The sequence below is a fragment of the Oryx dammah genome, unplaced genomic scaffold (assembly GCF_014754425.2).
Source record: "Oryx dammah isolate SB20612 unplaced genomic scaffold, SCBI_Odam_1.1 HiC_scaffold_23, whole genome shotgun sequence".
Lineage (NCBI taxonomy): Eukaryota > Metazoa > Chordata > Mammalia > Artiodactyla > Bovidae > Oryx > Oryx dammah.
The window spans coordinates 124,528,781-124,547,711 of NW_024070207.1; the positions used below are offsets into that span (position 1 = coordinate 124,528,781).

The following is an 18,931-nucleotide window of genomic DNA, read 5'->3' on the forward strand; positions in this document are numbered from 1 at the left end:
CTGGGTTGGGAAGATCCCCTGGAGAAGGGACTGGCTACCTACTCCAGGATTCTTGCCTGGGAAAGCCCATGGACAGAGAAGCCTGGGGGGCTACAGGGCATGGGACTGCCAAAGAGTCGGACATGACTCAGTGACTACGCGACAACAAAGAGACTATCATATTAAGTGAAATAAGTCAGACAGAAAAAGACAAATACCATATGCTGTGATCACTTATGGTTCCACTGAACTGTGGAAGCCAGTTCAGTTCACTCACTAGTTGCAAGTGAATGGACCCAATGGACCACAATGCGACCCAATGGACCGCAGCATGCTAGGCTTCCCTGTCCATCACCAACTCCCAGAGCTTGCTCAAACTAATGTTCATTGAGTCAGTGATGCCATCCAACCGTCTCATCCTCTGTCGTGTCCTTCTCCTCCTGCCTTGATCTCCTGATTTGATCTCCTTCCAATCCAAGGGACTCTCAAGAGTCTTCAACACCACAGTTCAAAAGCATCAATTCTTTGGTGCTCAGCTTTCTTTATAGTCCAACTCTCACATTCGTACATGACTACTGGAAAAACCACAGCTTTGACTAGATGGACCTGTGTCGGCAAAGTAACATCTCTATGCTTTCTAGGTTGATGATACCTTTTCTTCCAAGGAGCAAGTGTCTTCATTTCATGTCTGCAGTCACCATCTGCAGTGATTTTGGAGCCCCTCAAAATAAAGTCTGACACTGTTTCCACTGTTTTCCCATCTATTTCCCATGAAGTGATGGGACCAGATGCCACGATCTTAGTTTTCTGAATGTTGAGCTTTAAGCCAACATTTTCACCCTCTTTCACTTTCATCAAGAGGCTTTTTAGTTCCCCTTCACTTTCTGCCATAAGGGTGGTGTCATCTGCCTATCTGGGGTGGAAGCCAGAATATGGCACAAATGATCATACCTGTAAAACAAACAAAAGACTCATACAGAACAGACTTGTGGTTGCCAAGGGGGAGAGTGGAAGGATGGACTGTGTGTAGGGGTCTGGTAGATACAAACTACTACATTTAGAATAAACAACAAGGTCCTACTGCAGAATGCATGGAGCTATATTCAGAATCCTGTGACAAAGCATAAAAGGCTATAAAACAAGGATGTCTGTGTGTATCACTGAGTCAGTTTGCTGTACAGCAGAGATGGGCACCACATTTTAAAGCAACTAAAACTTCAACTTAAAAAAAAAGACAAAAATATGTAGTTAAGAATCTTATTTCTTAAAAAAAAAAATAAAAAGAAAAGATGTGAGGGGAGGGATGGGATTCGCCAACACCTTACCTGACCTGAGAGCCTTGGCATCCTGTCCTGTACAGGGAAGGAAGGACTCGGGCAAAGAAACTGGAGAAGGGAGTACCTGTGAAGGTTCTAAAGGAACCTCAGTTCACTTGAGTAGATCCTGGCGCTGCTCCCACGGAGGCTGGCAAACCACAGGGGGAGAGAGCTCTGAGGAGAGGCCTTAAGGGATACGAGGTGGTCCCCCGGAGAAACCGTGGTCTGCGGTTGGCCTGTCAGTACTGGCAGATGGTTCTTCATCCAGATGAGAAGGCGGGCAAGTATGCATGCACGCAGAGCTCCAGTACTGCTGTAAAGCTGTCAGCTAGTGCCATCCACACACGTGCATCACTGTCTGTACATGTGTGTGTTTCCCCTATCTTCTATCATGCTGGAAAAAAAAAAAAACAAAACAAAACAAAAACCATACCTGGATACGCATGTACACACAAATCACACGTCCGGACCAGGGTCTCATACAGAGACGTCACAGGACCACCCCTCCCACCCCTAGGGGCCTGGAGGCCCTTGTATCCAACACTCAAAAGAGTCCCGCAATGGCCACCTGGAGTTGCAATTCCCTTGGAACGGTGCCTCTCGAGACATGCAGGCATTCTGATTGGCATCCAATGTTTAATCACGGGGGGTGGGGGGTGCGGGGTAGGATGGGGGTGGGGTGGGGTGGTGCAGTGTCAGTTCAAGGGCACATGCGTTCGGGAAAACCCCGAGCGGAAAGTTAAAATCTGCTGCCTCGGTGCAGGCTTGCTGGGAAGCGAACCGTGCTCAGAGCGCAGGGCGTTTGCGCACCACCTCACGCGCATCACTGCCTTCCACACGGAACCATGCTCCCCACATGCTGCCCGACATCTGGGGGTTTTTGAAACAGTGACATGCCGGCCTCTCTTCCCAGGCTGCCGCCCCCGCCACCCCCCACCCCTGGAGTCAGAGCCCTACCTCTTTCTCGCCTCAAGGCCGAGGGTAGTACCCCCAGGTCTGCCTGAGGGCAAACCTGGACATGCATGTCCCCTGCGACACCTCCCCCCGCCCCCCCAGCGGGGGGGTAAAGGAACTGCACCTCTGCTGCCGAGGGGCCAGCAATCCTGTGTTCCTTTTCCCCAGCACTGAAGTCTGCCTTCTGAGCACCCAGGGGATAGCGCTGGCCGCCTGGTGCACGCCCTGCCTCTCCAGACCTGGCTGTGCACACCCCATCCCACACCCCTCCCCCGGCCCCCATGGGCTCGCTGCCCACTCCTCCTGTCAACATCCGCTACCCACCTGGACAAGCATAGATAAGCACCCTCCCCAGCACTTACTGACGGTTTAAAGCAAGAGTCTTCTGAAAACCCAAGAGGTCCAAGGGCCCCAGCTCGGTACTGGCCTTCCTGTTGAGAACTATTCCAAACTCAGCTTTAAAGCTCCCCTCACACACCGGAAGAAAGTGCTCGAGTGAGAAGGCACAGAAGGAAATCCTCCTTTGAAATTGTGGAAAGCAACCGGTTGAGCACCTCTTCCATCAGAAAAAACCGTTAGCTTCTGGGGAAAAAAAAAGAGAGAGAGTTGCAAATAGCACATCTCCACACATTCTTGCAGGAGACCTCACTTCAATTCCTGGGTTGGGAAGTTCCCCTGGAGAAGGGATAGGCTACCCACTCCAGTGTTCTTGGGGCTTCCCTGGTGGCTCAGACAGTAAAGAATCCGCCAGCAGTGTGGGAGACCTGGGCTCGATTCCCTGGGTTGGGAAAATCTCCTGGAGGAGAGCATGGCAACCCATTCCAATATTCTTGCCTGGGAAACCCCATGGACAGAGGAGCCTGGTGGTCTACAGTCCACAGGGTGGAAAAGAGTCCGGCACAACTGAGCAACTAAATGCAACAACAAGATCACATACTTCACCCAAGATTAACCAAGTGGAAATGACACCAGTCACCATAGCATGACACTGGGAATCAAGAAAGTAACCTTGACCACCACTAATTATTAAAGAAATGCAAATCAACAGTGTAGTGAGGTATCACCCATACTGGTTAGAATGGCCATCATTAAAAATGTACAAACAATGCTGGAAAAGGTGTGGAGAAACGGGAACTCTCCTACATGGTTAGTAGGAATGTAAATTGGTGCAGCCATTATGGAGAAGAGTATGAAGTTTCCTTAAAAAAACTAAAAGTAGAGCTACCATATGACCCAGCAATCCCATCCCTAGGCATATATCCAGGCAACACTAATTCAAAAAGATACATACATTCCCATGTTCATAACACTATTCACAATAGCCAAGCCATGGACTCAAAATGTTCAGCAGCAGATGAATGAATAAAGAAGAAGTGGTACATATATACAGAAAAATTATTACTCAACCATAAATTTAAAAAAAAATACGCCATCTGGGTCTGATGGGTCTGATCATACTAAGTCAGCAAAAAGCAAGGCAGTGGCAGAAACACAAATACCAGATGATATCACTTAGATGTGGAATCAAAAATACAACAGAAATCAACATACATATGAAAGAAAACAGACTCAGAGATCAGACTTGTGGTTCCCAAGAGGGAGGGGAGGGAAAGATTGGGAGTTTGGAATTTGGAATTAGCAACCATTTATATATATATAAGATGGATAAACCTATATATATAGTGGCAGACTATTTTTCTGGGCTCCCAAATCACTGCAGATGGTGACTGCAGCCATGAAATTAAAAGACGCTTGGAAGGAAAGTTATGACCAGCCTAGACAGCATATTAAAAAGCAGAGATGTTACTTTGCCAACAAAGGTCCGTCTAGTCAAGGCTTATGGTTTTTCCAGTAGTCATGCATGGATGTGAGAGTTGGACTATAAAGAAAGCTGAGCACCGAAGAATTGATGCCTTTAAACTGTGGTGTTGGAGAAGACTCTTGAGAGTCCCTTGGACAGCAAGGAGATCCAACCAGTCCATCCTAAAGGAGATCAGTCCTGAATATTCATTGGAAGGACTGATGCTGAAGCTGAAACTCCAATACTTAGGCCACCTGATGTGAAGAACTGACTCACTGGAAAAGACCCTGATGCTGGGAAAGATTGAAAGCGAGAGGAGAAGGGGACAGAGGATAAGATGGTTGGATGGCATGATCAACTCAATGGACATGAGTTTGGGTAAACTCTGGGAGCTGGTGATGGACAGGGAGGCCTGGCATGCTGCACTCCATAGGGTCACAAAGAGTCGGACCTGACTTGAGACTGAACTAAACTGAACTGACAACTATATATCTATAGGATGGATAAACAAGATGGCCCTACTATGTAGCACAGGGAGCTATACTCAGTATCTTGTAATAAACCATAATGGAAAAGAATACGGAAAAAAAAAGTATGTGTTTATATATAAGTGAGTCATTTTGTGGTACAGAAGAAATTAATGCAACATTGTAAATCAAGTATATTTCAGTAAAATCAAAAAGAACTTCGCATTGACCACACGGTGATCTACACACCTTATTCCGACTTCTCCCACCACCAGGCTGGGTTCTCTTCCCGCCTCGGCCTGGGGAGGGGGCGGTGGTGGTGGTGCAGGTTCTGCATTGTCGCTGTTGTCAGGCGTCTTCACTCCCTCCAGTTTTGAGCTGCCCCTCCGGTGGGCTTTCATCGCCTCAGCACCTTTTAAGGGAACTGGTCAGACCTATTTTTTAAATAAAAAGCCTCTCCCTCACTTTGGGTTTGTCTGATGCATTTTGGAGAGGACACCTCCGAAGGGAGATGGTGTCCTCCCTTGGCACGTCCTGTGGACAGTGTCCGGCCTTGCTCCCGGGGCCGTGGACTGTTGTGCGTGGAGGGCCCCTGCCCATGGGGTCTGGGCCTGCTTGCACGACGCCGTCAGGTAGGCCTCACGCTTGAGTTTCCTAAGTGGGTGTAAACTAGAAACGGGCTGACCTTGAGCTGAAAGGGGCAGGCCTCCCCCTGCACGACCCTTCCAAGATGGGGGGTAAGACATGGGGCCTCCAGTGATGTTCCTCTGCCCTAGGCTTTGCTGAGATGAGAAAGGAGGGTTCACTGGCAGCCAAAAAAAAAAGAAAAATATGTATGTAGCATTTGTGTACTTCTTAAAGTCCCTAAGTTCGTGACAATGTTTTAAGGGCCTTTCCTCTTTGCCTTCCTCTGCACCTCACTTCCTAGGTTTCATGGATGGGGAGGGCACCAGAGTCGTCACAGGCATTTTGGGGATCTGGTGGAGGAGGGGAATGACACGGGTTGGGGTGTCGTGGGATGCTTTATCTGGCTCAGTGTGACTCAGCACACAGCCTATATGTGTACACAAGTGATGTGCGAGGTTCTCCTCTTTTGATGGGAAACACAGAAAACATTCCTCTCTCCCCCCTCTCCGGAATGCCTGGACTTGCAGGCTGTGGTAGCCCTGTGGTGGTCAAGCCAACAGGTGTGAGGATGCAGACAGCATCTCCCAAAACCCCGTGCCTGAGATTGATTCAGCGTGCCCAAGGTGGCTCACCCTGAAGAAACAGAAGTCTGAGCATCTCAGTCCACGGGGCGTGGAGCATGAGGACCACTGGCTCCCACAGCCATACCCCCACCACCCCAGCCTACAACTGCAGCTCCACCGCCCTCATGTGAATCCCTCCATCCTTTCAGAACTCATGAGACAAGTGGGAGTGGCCCTGTAGAAGCTAAAAAAAATAATACTGTAAGTAACATTTGTGTACTTCTTAAAGTCCCTAAGTTCGTGACAATGTTTCTCCCCCCACCCCAAATAAAACTTCATCTCCTATGTTTGAGTAGTTCTTACTAAGAACACTCTCTCGGGCTTCCCTGGTGGCTCAGTGGTAAAGAATCCACCAATACAGGAGACAAAGAGTTTGATTCCTGACCCAGAAGACGCCACCTGCCGCAGAGCAACTAAGCCCACGTGCCACCACTACTGAGGCCCACGTGCAAGAAGCCTGCACACCACCTCCAGACAAAACCCCGAGCAGCGAGCAAGACCCAGAGCAGCCAAAAGTCAACATGCAAAATTGTTCAAAATAAAAAAAAGGAAGACTGCCTCTCTCTCAACTAATTGACCTCCGGGTCCCACCAACCTGCTTTGAAAACAGAAGCATTTGTCCGCTGCCGACAGGGAGCAGCTGCCATCTGTCCTCTGGTGGTTCCGACAGGGGCGTCCAGGTGCAGAGAATGCTTTTCATCCAGAGCCAGGGTGCAGCGACGGCACCAGATGTGCAAACGCCCCTCCCTCCGTGTGGCACACCTCTGACCCAGCACGGGTTCCAAGCATGCTGACATTATCAGTTCGCTTGCTCTTCCAAGGGCTGGGAAGGAGGAAGCTGAGGGGTACAGAGGCTAGCGCCTGCTCACAACTAAGTGACAGATGTGGCTTGGCTCCAGGAACTTGGCTTCGGGTCCTGGACCTCAGGGTGCTACTTCATATCGACACCCAGCGTGGGAGATGACAGGGCTCCACCAATGGCCCTAATGCTTCACAGCTCCCTGCAGTCATGGGGTGGAGCACACGCCGCACCTTCTGGATTCCGGGTTGGGCTGCGGGACTCGCTGCAGCAATGGAAGGCTAGCAGGTGTGCCATAACCATACCCGGGGCAAGCACCGATGTGACTGAGCTCGTTCTCTGGTCATGTGCCATGGACGTGCCCAGGCCAAAGGCCTGGTCTCAGGAGGCAGATGACAGGAGCATGAAGCAGAATGATCTACCAATTCCTCCTCTAAAGGAGGAGTTACTTCTCCCTGCACCCTGCTGCAATTTTATAGCGGCTGTTACACAGCATGGCTGTGCCAACAGCTGACTGATAAAACCAGTGTCCCTGATGTTTTCCCGGCTGCAGACTGACTGGCCTGAACTCGACAGGCAGAAACAGTCGAACACCTGCGTACACAGATTTAACTCCACGATTTATCACTGGCTGAAGGATCTGACATACGGGAAGGACGTTCCAATTCTTAAAAAAGATGCAAGACAAAGACGCGTTCCATTCACTGAAAGACACAATTTATTGTATTAAGGTCAAGCAGGATGATCTGTTGAGAGTTAAGTGTTAAGTGGTGAGCACGAAACTGTTACACATCTTCCACGGTGGGTGGCATGATCAAAGTCTCTGGCAAGGTCCCTGACTGCAACCTCGAGATATAGAGAGCACGTCTCAGCTGAGCAATGACCGGGGTGAGCCATCAGCCACCACCCAGGAATGCCACGGGAGAAACATTAGCACCAGGTTGTTTGTATATGCAGTAACACAGCTATACACAAAGTTGTGCACACTGACTCACTGCAATCTCTGGTTCCCCACCACCAGACATTTATGAGGCAGACAGGGAAATAGACTGGACCGTTGTGATTTTATGGGCTCCGTTTAAAGGACACCAGAGCCTTGTGTATTGCTGTGTAGAAGAACACGTTCTTAAAAGACACCGAAAAGCTGGATACAGGCAAAAACTCTATTTTCACATTTTACAGATGTATCATCAAAATGATCACACTACTATATGACAAGGGCAAGAATCACAGATAAAAGCTTTGTGAAAATCAAAACACACTGACATTACTGTGGTTGTCTCCCCAAGGGAGGAACGTGGCGGGGTCGGGGGGGTGGCGGTCCACGGACAGCCAGCTGTATCGTTTCTGTCATGACCCATCATCACAGCAAGTGCCCACAGCGTGCGAGGAGGAGGATGATGCTTCACTGGCAGAAGAGGGGCTTTTCAAGTCAGGAACAGCTTAAGAAGAATAACAAGTGCAGAAAAAGGCCTTTCTCTTTGGCGTGGGTAGGCTGCCAAAGGAATGTTTATTGTCAGCATCACTGAAGCCTGCCAGGTCGGTTCCCTCCAGGGCTGCAGAGTTATCACCGCAGCCAGTCCAGCTTGTCCTTCTGGCTGTGTGGATGTGGAGTACTGTCCTTTAATAAGACATTGTGTGCTTCTGTCTTTGGTAAGGCGCTGGCCACTGGTGACAAAGGGCTATCTCCTCACCTACCGGAAAACTCCTTTCACAGGCATAAGAGGAAACAAGGAGTAACGTGATCTGACCTCCGAATATTACCCCAACATGAAGTTATCTTGGGGCTTCTCCTGCCATTATGCAGGCATCTCACCCAACTGGGACGGAACACAGATGATCAGGTTAAAAATCAGACCGTGAGAACCAAGCCATGAGGGGCTGAACACCTATCGTGCCTACTGACATGCGTATAGCCTCTTTGGTGAAGTGTCTATTTAAGTCTCTGGCTCGTGGTTTAACTGGGCTGTTTTCATACTGTTAACTTGGAAAGATCTTTATACATTCTGGATGCAAACGCAACACTCGGGATCAGCAAGTTATCTTCTAGTCATGACTAGGGCACTGGAAAACAACAGCTCGACAGTGTTTTCTTTAGTGAACAGACTCTCTTGATCACCTTGCAATATCAAAGGATAAAATGGGGAACAGACAGTGGTCCACTCTATGGTGGAGAAAGACCAGGTCTGGGAGTTATGTGGTCCACTAGTACCTCTGGAAAGCCAGAACCACGGGTTCTTACAGGAAACGTGGCCTTGACACTGCCATAACTAATCCAGAGAAGCAACAAGAGAAGAGCTGCTAATTATAATCCACAATCATATACACACAGAAATACAATCAGGACACAAAGAAATGTTCTGGGGCAGGGGTGGGGGTGGGGGGCGGAGGGGAAAGTAAATGAGGAAAATATCTCAGGGGCCTTAAGAAAAAGAAAAAAAAACCTGGCAAGCACCTACCCTCCGGACACACTTTCAGCCAGGTAATCTCACTTTGCAGGAGAAATACCATTTGCACACGGGTGCCATCTCAGAAGAACAAAAGCCGGTATGTCCCTTCTGCCTGCGCCTTAAAGCATGCACACTGTGCAAGTGGCGATTTCACCATGAGTGAACCCAGCCTGCTGAAAGCTCGTCATTTCACCGCTGGTCTTTAAACCGCACGGACAACTATTCTCCCTTCTAAGACACTAATAAATAATGCTAATCCTCATGGTTTTTTTGCTGGGTCAGGGGTCATCCTTACAGGACAGACACAACCAATGGTGCAACACTTCTGGCACCTCCCGTGATCCACAGGACAGCTCGTGCGCCACGTGAACCCCGCCCCCTCAACCCGCATGCACCTTCTTAGAGACGCGCTCGTTCCTTCCCGCACGAAGGACACGGCTCAGTGCCTGCACTGCGGGCAGAGGCCACGTGGGTGACCCTGTTGTGCAGGCACGCATGGCACACCCAAGCCCTCGGTGCGCCAGGTGGGGACGCTTCTGGGCCACCTCAGCGAGGGGGGGGGGGGGGGGGAGCCACTCTGCTCAGCATTCCAAAAGGGAACCTAAGAATTAAAGCACTCATCCCAAACGCACACATGGAAGTTATTGCTTTGCTGACCGCCACCTGGCCATGAGAGGACACCCCCCCACCCCCCGACCCCCATCAACAGGACGTAAATACAGGCTGCAGTTTTCAGCTGCATCCACTGGACCAGAGCTGATGACTCCGCCAATCCCATCCATCCTCCTCCTCCTCCAGGGAGGGCCGGGTGGGGTGGGGAGTGGGTGAGCCCTCATTTGCCTCTCTCGGGCTGCAAGCTGTCCAACAAGCACTTCAGCTGCTCCTCACCCAGGTGTATTTTGTCTTCCAGCTCGCGCTGTTCTATGATGAGCGCCGACTTCATCCTGACGAAGTGCTCGTAGTCCGCCAGGCTCTCGGGGCCCAGGTAGCTGGCCAGGATGTCAAAGACGATGCCTTCCCGGCGGTCCAGGTTCTCCTTCAGCTCCCTGGCGTCCTCGTGCTGCTGGATCAGGACGCGCTGCTTCTCGAGCAGGGATTGCTGGACAGACAGAAGACACACAAGCCTGCTGGGGACCCGGCAGGGGGTGGGGGTGCAGGTGGGGGCTGGCCAGCACCTCCCACCGCCTGAGCAGCGAGGTGCCTGGATACACCCTGGCGCGAGGCACCCGGATACACCCCCACCCCCACAAGGCGCCCAGATACACCCCTGCATGAGGCACCCAGATACACCACCCCATGAGGCGCCAGGATACACTCCCACACTAGGCGCCAGGATACACCCCCACGAGGGCACTGGGATACACCCTTGCACGAGGCACCCAGGTACTCCCTCACAGGAGGCACCCGGATACACCCCCCGCTCCCTCGCCACCAGGCACCCAGATACAGCAGGAGGAACATGAGAGCCATCTGCGCCCGGAAAAGTCCAAAACTGGGAGATGTGCGCAGGCAGCAAAGGACTTGCGGGGTCGGGGGGACCTGGGTGCGCCCAAGGCATTTCCCTGACAACACAGCGGATGGGGGCAAAGTGGGTCAAAGCAGTGAATTTAAAGAGATCTCCCAGGGCAGGATTGCTAAACCCTTCTGGCACCAGTAGAGGCAGACGGTGAAGAGGACAAGGGGCTGGAAAACGAGAGACGGAGGCGGGGCCTGGGGCAGGTGGGTCGCGGAGCTGCCCTGGTTCCATACTCTGGGGCACACAGACGCCCCACTCCTAGATGGGGGGGGCACACCTGCAGTCCCTGCCCTCCTGTACCTAACAAGCTGTGAAAACAAGGCAGGGAGCGAGGAACAGCATTAAACAGTCTCCATGTGGCAGCTGATGCATGCCAGCAAATGCCCGGATCTCAGTCCCAGTTTCCAACGCCAGCAGTTGATTCTCCAAACAGGGCTATAGAGATCAGTTGGCATCCCTGGAGACTACAAGCTCCCAATTGAAGGGAGGGCGTCCTGTATCCACGTCTGGCCCACGTGTCCCGCTTTCTATCTGGAAAGACAGGGGGAGCCTCCCACAGCCGGACACTGCCTCTTTGCCCTCGTTAGCACCTGTCACCGACAGTTTCCCCCAACTCTGTTCACAGTGGAGGCCGGGCCCCTCCACTGAACTTGGAGGAGGCTGTGGACCATGGCTGCCTCTGGTTCTAGAAAGGTGAAGCTCATCAAGCATTCCCAGCGTGGACCTAATGTGGAGAAACTGAGGGATACAGTGAAGGTTCAGGGCCCAGGAAGTCCACAGGCAATGTCCCCCATGGGGAACTCCTTCAGTGTCCCCGATGCTAACTAATAAGCCTATTGATGGCATCAATGACTCAACGGACATGAGTCTGAATGTATAAAATAATGCTAGCATGTTCTGGCCACCTGATGCAAAGAACTGACTCACTGGAAAAGACCCTGATGCTGGGCAAGATTGAAGGTGGGAGGAGAAGGGGACAACAGAGGATGAGATGGTTGGATGGCATCACCGACTTAATGGACGTGAGTCTGAGTAAAAGCCAGGGAGATGGTGATGGACGAGGAGGCCTGGCTTGCTGTGGTCCATGGGGTCACAGAGAGTCGGCCCCAGCAGGGTAAGTGAACAACGCGGGAACCTCGGGGCGACCCCCCGGTACGAGAAGAGAGCGAGAGAGAAGACGACCTTCTGCGACCCGCTGGGCAGCTGGCCCAGCAAGACTTCCAGGCGTTCATGCTGCACCCCGCGGGCCTCCCCCCCAATCCATCCGTCCCGCCTCCGGGGCAGTACCCGATCGCCCGGAGGCGTACTGTCGTCCAGGTTGTTGAGGGCGTTCTCCACGCGGGCCAGGCGGCCGGACAGCGACAGCAGGAGGTTCACCACCTTGTCAAGGTCCCCGATGAACATGCGGAACTTGTCAAACTCGTTGGGCTTGCACACGGCCTTGACCAGGGCCTCCACTTCATCGCCCAGTGCGCTGTTGGCCTGCACGTCCTCCAGCAGGCTCTCGCGCGCCTCCCGCAACACCTGCAGCTTGCGGCCAAGGCTCTCAATGAGCTCCTGCTGTGGGTACAGTGTGGGGGACTCAGTCACGGCCCTGCTGACCCGGGCGCCCCCTGTACCCGCCTGCACCTCCTGGCCTGCGGGCCCGTCAGCAGCTTGTTGCACACGAACAAATATCAGGCCAGCATCGAAAAAATCTGCAAGCAATAAATGCTGGAGAGGCTGTGGAAAAAAGTGAAACCCTCTTGCCTTGTTTAAAACTGAAAGTCGCTCAGCTGTGTCCGACTCTTTGGGACCCCATGGCCTATGCAGTTGATGGGATTCTCCAGGCCAGAACACTGGAGTGGGTAGCCCTTCCCTGCTCCAGGGGATCTTCCCAACCCAGGGATCGAACTCAGGTCTCCTGCCTCGTGGGTGGATTCTTTATCAGCTGAGCCACGAGGGAAGCTCCCTTGCACTGTTAGTGGGACTGTAAATTGGTACAGCAATTATGGACAACAGTATGGAGATTTCTTTTAAAAAAAAAAAAAAAAAAAAGGACTGAAACAACCATATGATCTAGCAAATCCCAGTACTGGACATATACCCTGGAGGAAAGCATGACTGAAAAAGACACATGTACCTCACTGTTCACTGCAGCACTATTTACAATAGCTAGCACATGGGTGGAGAAGGAAATGGCAACCCACTGCAGTGGTCTTGCCTGGAGAATCCTGTGGACAGAGGAGCTTGGTAGGCTGCCATCTATGGGGTCACACAGAGTTGGACACAACTGAAGTGACTTAGCAGTAGCAGCACACGGAAGCAACCTAGACGTCCATCAGCAGATGGATGGATAAAGAAGCCGTGGTACATATACACAGTGGAATATTACTCAGCCATGAAAAGCAATACCTTTGAGTCAGTTCTAATGAGGTGGATGAACCTGGAGCCTATTACACTAAGTGACATAAATCAGAAAAAAACAAAAAACAAATATCATGTATTAACACATACATACAGAATCTAGAAAGATGATACTGATGAACCTATTTGCTGGGCAGCAGTGGAGATGCAGACACATAGAGAACAGATGGGCAGGGGGAAGGCTGGTGGGACTAATGGAGCAAGTAGCGTGGAATCACACACATTACGACACGGAAGAAGCTTGGAGGAATCTGCGGGATGACACGGAGTCATCCTACTCGTCCCCACCCCACCTCCCCGACAAATGCCCATCACAGGGCCCTGACAGGCCTCCAGCCCTCCTTGTCTACACATCCAGCCACTGGTCCCTGACCTCCTCCTCTCCCAGCGTCTCTCCTCATGCTGTCTACACCGCTCCCTGACCTCAAGTCCCTGACCGCATCTCCCAGCCCCCTTCCGCTTTGTTTACCCAGCTGCATCTGGTAGGCGATGCCCTTACATGCAAGCCTCCTCCTCCCTGTTCACACAGCTTCCAGCCACTGGTCCACTGCCTTGATGTGCAGTCTTCTTCCTCCTTGTCAACATAGCTCCAGACACAACCCACGCCCCCCGATCTCATCTCGTCATTCTTCCCTTTCCACTGACGTTCAGCCACAAGTCCCTGCCCTCCTCTGCAACCTTGTCCCATTCGTGTCCACACAGATCCAACCACCCCAACAATCCTTTTCCGTGTTCACACAGCTGCAGCCTCACCCTTCACTGCCTGGGAGTGTGTGTGCGTGCTCAGTCGCGTCCAACGCGTTGCTGTCGCATAACAGGCTGTAGCCCGCCAGGCTCCTCTGTCCATGGGCTTCCCCAGCCAGAATACTGGAGCGGGTCACCACTTCCTGCTCAAGGGGATCTTCTTGAACCTGTGCCTCCTATATCGGCAGGCGGATTCTTTACCACTGAGCCGCCTGGGAACTGACCTCCCCACCCCCGTCTTGCTAGGTCTTTGTCTACACGGCTAAACTAGTGGTCTCTGACCTCAACTACTATCCTCCTCATCCTTGTCCACACAGTCTCAGCTGCTGGGGCCTGCCTTAATGTACAAGCCTTCCCATCCTGTTCACATAGGTTGGACTGCTTGTCCCCAACTTTATCTCAAAACCTCCTCCTACTTGTAACGCCCTGTTGCAGCCACTGGTGGCTGACTTTATCTGCGAGCCTCCTTTTCCTCGGACAGAGTTTTCACCAAGGGTCGGCGATTTCTCTCCCAGTCCTCTGCCCCTGGTCTGCACAGCGCCAACCACGAATCCTTGACCTTATCTGCTATCCTTCTGATCCTTGTCCACACAGCCCCTGACCAACTTCATCTACAAACCTCCCCATCCTCCTTCACACAGATCCAGCTGCCTTTCCCTGACTTTATCTGCAGGCTTCCTTCCACTTAAACACACTGCTCCAGGCACCAGAACCTGACTTTATCTGAGCTCCTCCATGTACAGAGAGTTCTAGCCATGGGTCCCTGTCCTCCCATACAATTGTCTTCCTCCTGGTACAGAGAGCCCTAGCCACTTGGTCTTTGACTTTGCTTTCCGATCCTCCACCTCGTGTTCCCAAAGCTCCAGCCGCTGGTGCCCAATCTCTTCTCCAGATGTCTTCCTCCTTGTCCACACAGCTCCAGAAACAGGTCACTGAACTCATCTCTACTCCTCTCCTTCCAAGTCAGCACAGCTCGAGGACTGGTCCCTGAACCCCCATCCATTCCTGCTCGTGTTCACACAGCTGCATCCACACGTCCCTGGCCACTCACAAACCCCCCCTCCTCCTTGTCCACACACAAGGCCAGCAACGGGTCCCTGACCTCCTCTCTCATCAGCCTTCCTCTTTTCCACACAGTTCCATCTAGAGGTCACTGACCTAAACTGCAAACATCCTCACCCTTCAGATCAGCTGCTCAGTCATGTCCGCCTCTTCACGACCCCATGGGCTGCAGCACGCCAGGCCTCCCTGTCCATCACCAACTCCCGGAGCTTGCACAAAGTCATGTCCATTGAGTCGGTGATGCCATCCAACCATCTCATCCTCTGTCATCCCCTTCTCCTCCTGCCCTCAATCTTTCCCAACATCAGGGTATTTTGTAATGCGTCAGTTCTTAGCATCAGGTGGCCAAAGTACTGGACTTTCAGCTTCAGCATCAGTCCTACCAATGAACACCCAGACTGATCTCCTTTAGGATGGACTGGTTGGATCTCCTTGCAGTCCAAGGGACCCTCAAGAGTCTTCTCCAGCACCGCAGTTCACAAGCATCCATTCTTTGGTGCTCAGCTCTCCTCACAGCCCAGCTCTCACATGCACACACGACTCCTTTTGTCTACACAGCACCATTCCTTTCATCTGCACAGCACTGTCCAGCATCGCCCTTCCTTTTTGTCTATGTGGTGTATAAACAAACTGACTCAACTGACCTCAACTGCAGTCCTCTTCATCCTTGTCCTCTCAATCCCAGCCACTGGTACCTGACCTCATCTCCAAAACGCCACATCCTTGTTCACACAGCTCTGGCCTTATTTCCCAGACTTTATGCCCGTGCTTCCCTCTTGTGCTGGGCTTCCCTGCTGGCTCAGTGGGTAAAAAAATCTGCCTGCAATGCTGGATACACAGGTTCAATCCCTGGGTCAGGAAGATCTACTGGGGAAGGGCATGGCAACCCACTCCAGTTTTCTTGCCCTGGAAAATCCCATGGACAGAGGAGCCAGACTAGCTACAGTCCTTGCGGGTCACAAAGAGTCAGACATGACTGTGCGACTAACTTCCCTTCCCCTTCTCCCCTTTTCACACAGCTTTCGTGGCCAGTGCCGAATCTACTCTCCAATCCTCCTCCTGCTTGTCCACACAGCCCCAGCCACTGGGCCCCAACCTGCGCTGCTCCTGTTTGCACAGCTGCATCTACAGGTCCCTGGCCACCTGTCAGTCAACCTCCTCCTTGAACACAAAGCTCCCATCCCTTTTTCCACATCGCCATCTAGTGGTCAAAGGCGCAAAGTGCAGCTGTCCTCATCTTTGCACACAGCGGTCCAGCCACCGGTCTTTGCCTTGACTACGCATCCTTTCCTCCCTGAACACTGAGCCCCAACCATGTTTCATGACCTCCTCTGTGCACCTCCTGTGCCAAATCCACACAGCTCCAACTCACTGGTCCCTGCCCTCATCTACCATCCTCTTCCTCCTCTGCAAAGAGAGCCAGGCACAAGTCGCTGACCTTGTCTCAAATTTTCCATCACCCTAGTCTACATACCTCTGACCTCTCCAATCTATTCTTGGTACTGGTGGTTTAGTCGCTAAGTCATGTCCAACTCTTGTGATCCTATGGACAGATGAGCCTGGCAGGCTACAGTCCATGGGGATTCTCCAGGCAAGAATACTGGAGTGGGTTGCCATTTCCTTCTCCAGGGGGATCTTCCCAACCCAGGAATCGAACCTGGGTCTCCTGCACTGTAGGCGGATTCTTTACCAACTGAGCTACACAGGAAGCCCATAAAATTATTTTTATTCCATCTCCAGTAACTCAAAGCCACTGGTCCTGGCCCTCCTTCCCATCTTATCAAACCCTGTCCACACGGCTCCAGCCACTGGTTCCTGACCTTCTGGTGTTCACAGAAGCGGCACCTGTAGGTCCCTGGCGACCTCACAGACCCACCGCCCTGTGCACGTACCTCCATGAGTTGTCTTGGACCGTGTCTCCCACAACACATTGTCTTCTCCACACAGGTCCTTGTAGTGGTCACTGACCTGGACTGCAGTCCGCTCATCCTCGTCCACACAGCTCCAGCCACCAGTCCCTGACTTTGTCACCGGAGGTCCTCCTACCTGTACAGAGATCTCCGGCCACCGTCCTTGACTTCCTCTACAATCCTGCCCCAAGTCCACGCCACTCCAGTGACCGGTCCCTGACCTCATCTGCAATCTTCTTTCTCCGTGTCCACAAAGATACAGCCACAAGTCCCTGACCTTCTCTCCAGTCTCCATTCTCTTCTCCGCATACCTCCCCAGACAAGTCCTTCAATCTTTCCTATGCCTTCTCAACATGGGCCAAGCCACTGGTGCCTGACCTCCTCTCCAGCTCTCCTCCTTCTTGTCCGCACTTCGGCCACAAGTCAATGATCTCCTCTCCAATCCGTCTCTTTCTTGTCCACGCAGCTCCAGCCCCTGGTCCCTCACCTTGCCTCTCATTCCCTTTCTGTCTACACAGCTTCATCTAGTGGTCACTGACCTGCACTGCCAAAGAATGGATGCTTTTGAACTGTGGTGTTGAAGAAGAGTCTTGAGGGTCCCTGGGACCGCAAGGAGATCCAACCAGTCCATCCTAAAGAAAATCAGTTCTGAGTGTTCACTGGAAGGACTGATGCTGAAGCTGAAACTCCAATCCTTTCGGCCACCTGCTGTGAAGAACTGACTCATCGGAAAAGACCCTCACGCTGGGAGAGATTGAAGGCGGGAGGAGAAGGGGATGACAGAGGATGAGATGAATGGATGGCATCACCGACTCAACGGAGGTAAGTCTGGGTAAACTCCACGAGCTGGCGATAGACAGGGAGGCCTGGCATGCTGCGGTTCATGGGGTCACAGAGAGTCGGACACAACTGAGCGACTGAACTGAACTGAGCTGAACCACACTCCTGCTCATTCACGCCCACACAGTCCCAGCCAGTGGTCCCTGACTTACTAATTGATGAACCCCCACATCTGTGCTCACACAGGCGTGGCCCCCTGTCACTGACATTATCTCCAACTGTCCTTTTTGTAGATACAGCTCCACCCACTGCTGCCTTTCTTAATCCACAGTCCTCCGCCTCCTTGTAAAAAGAGCCTATCTAGCCACTGGTTTCCTTTCCACTCCTCGGTTTCCTTTCCAATCCTCCTGCTCCATGTCCAAACAGCTCCAGCAACTGGTCCCTGACATCGGCTACGTGTTCCCTCCTCCTTGTCCACACAGCTCCGCCCGTGGCCCCTGACCGCATCTCCTGTCTTCCTCCTCCTTGACCAAACAGCATCAGGCACGGCCACCTGAGTGCATCTCCAGACCTCCTCCTCTGTCCCCAAAGCTCCAACCACAGCTCCCAGACTTCCCCTCCACTCCTCATTGGCCTTGTGCAGAGGGCTTCTAGCCATTGGTCCCTGTCTTTCTTCCTATCCTCCTGCTCCAGGTCAACACAACTCCAGCCACCTGTTCCTTGGCTTTCTCTACAAGTGTCCTCCCTGTCTACACAAGCTACAGCAACTGGTCCCTAACCTTGTCTCTCAAACCCCTTCCATTCTGCCGACACGGCTCCATCTCATGGTCACTGACCTGAACTGCAATCCTCCTCATCCTGGTTCCCACAGTTCCAGCCACAGCTCCCTGATTTCCTCTAGAAACACCCCTCATCCTTGTTCACACAGGTCCAGCCACCTGTCTATGACTTTATCTTCCCTCCTCATCCACACAGCGACAGCTACGGGACCCTGATCCCTCTCCCCCATCCTGCTCTTCCTTATACACACAGCTCCACTCACTGGTTCCTGACCTCCTCTCCAAAATTCCTCCTCCTTGTGCACAAAGGTCCAGTTGCTGGTCCCTGACCTCTGGCCAAAGCTTCTTCTCTCTAGTCCAGTAGCTCAAGCCACTGGTCCCCGACTGCCTCTCCATTCTGCCTCTTCTTTGTCACACAGCCCCAGCCCCTGGTTCCTGACTTAAAAATCTCCAAACCTCCTAATCCTTATTCATCCAGGTCTGGCCTCGTTTTTCTGCTTTATTGACTATGCCAAAGACTTTGACTGTGTGGATCACAATCAACTGTGGAAAATTCTGAAAGAGATGGGACCACCTGACCTGCCTCTTGAGAAACCTGTATGCAGGTCAGGAAGCAACAGTTAGAACTGGACATGGAACAACAGACTGGTTCCAAATAGGAAAAGGAGTACGTCAAGGCTGTATATTGTCACCCTGCTTATTTAACTTATATGCAGAG

At 52.1% G+C, this 18,931-nt stretch overlaps 1 protein-coding gene across 1 annotated transcript in view; it reads right to left on the reverse strand.

Annotated features, from left to right (window-relative positions):
• Positions 1 to 8,940: 8,940 nt before the first annotated feature.
• The window catches only part of SHROOM2 (shroom family member 2), a 147,110-nt gene continuing 137,119 nt past the window's right edge, over positions 8,941 to 18,931 (reverse strand). The window contains exons 9-10 of the mRNA XM_040266489.1: positions 11,820 to 12,092; positions 8,941 to 10,115 (exon numbers count right to left, since the gene is read on the reverse strand). Coding sequence (XP_040122423.1) covers positions 9,849 to 10,115; positions 11,820 to 12,092 — 540 coding nt within the window. The 3' untranslated portion in view covers positions 8,941 to 9,848. The remainder of the gene's footprint in view (positions 10,116 to 11,819; positions 12,093 to 18,931) is intronic.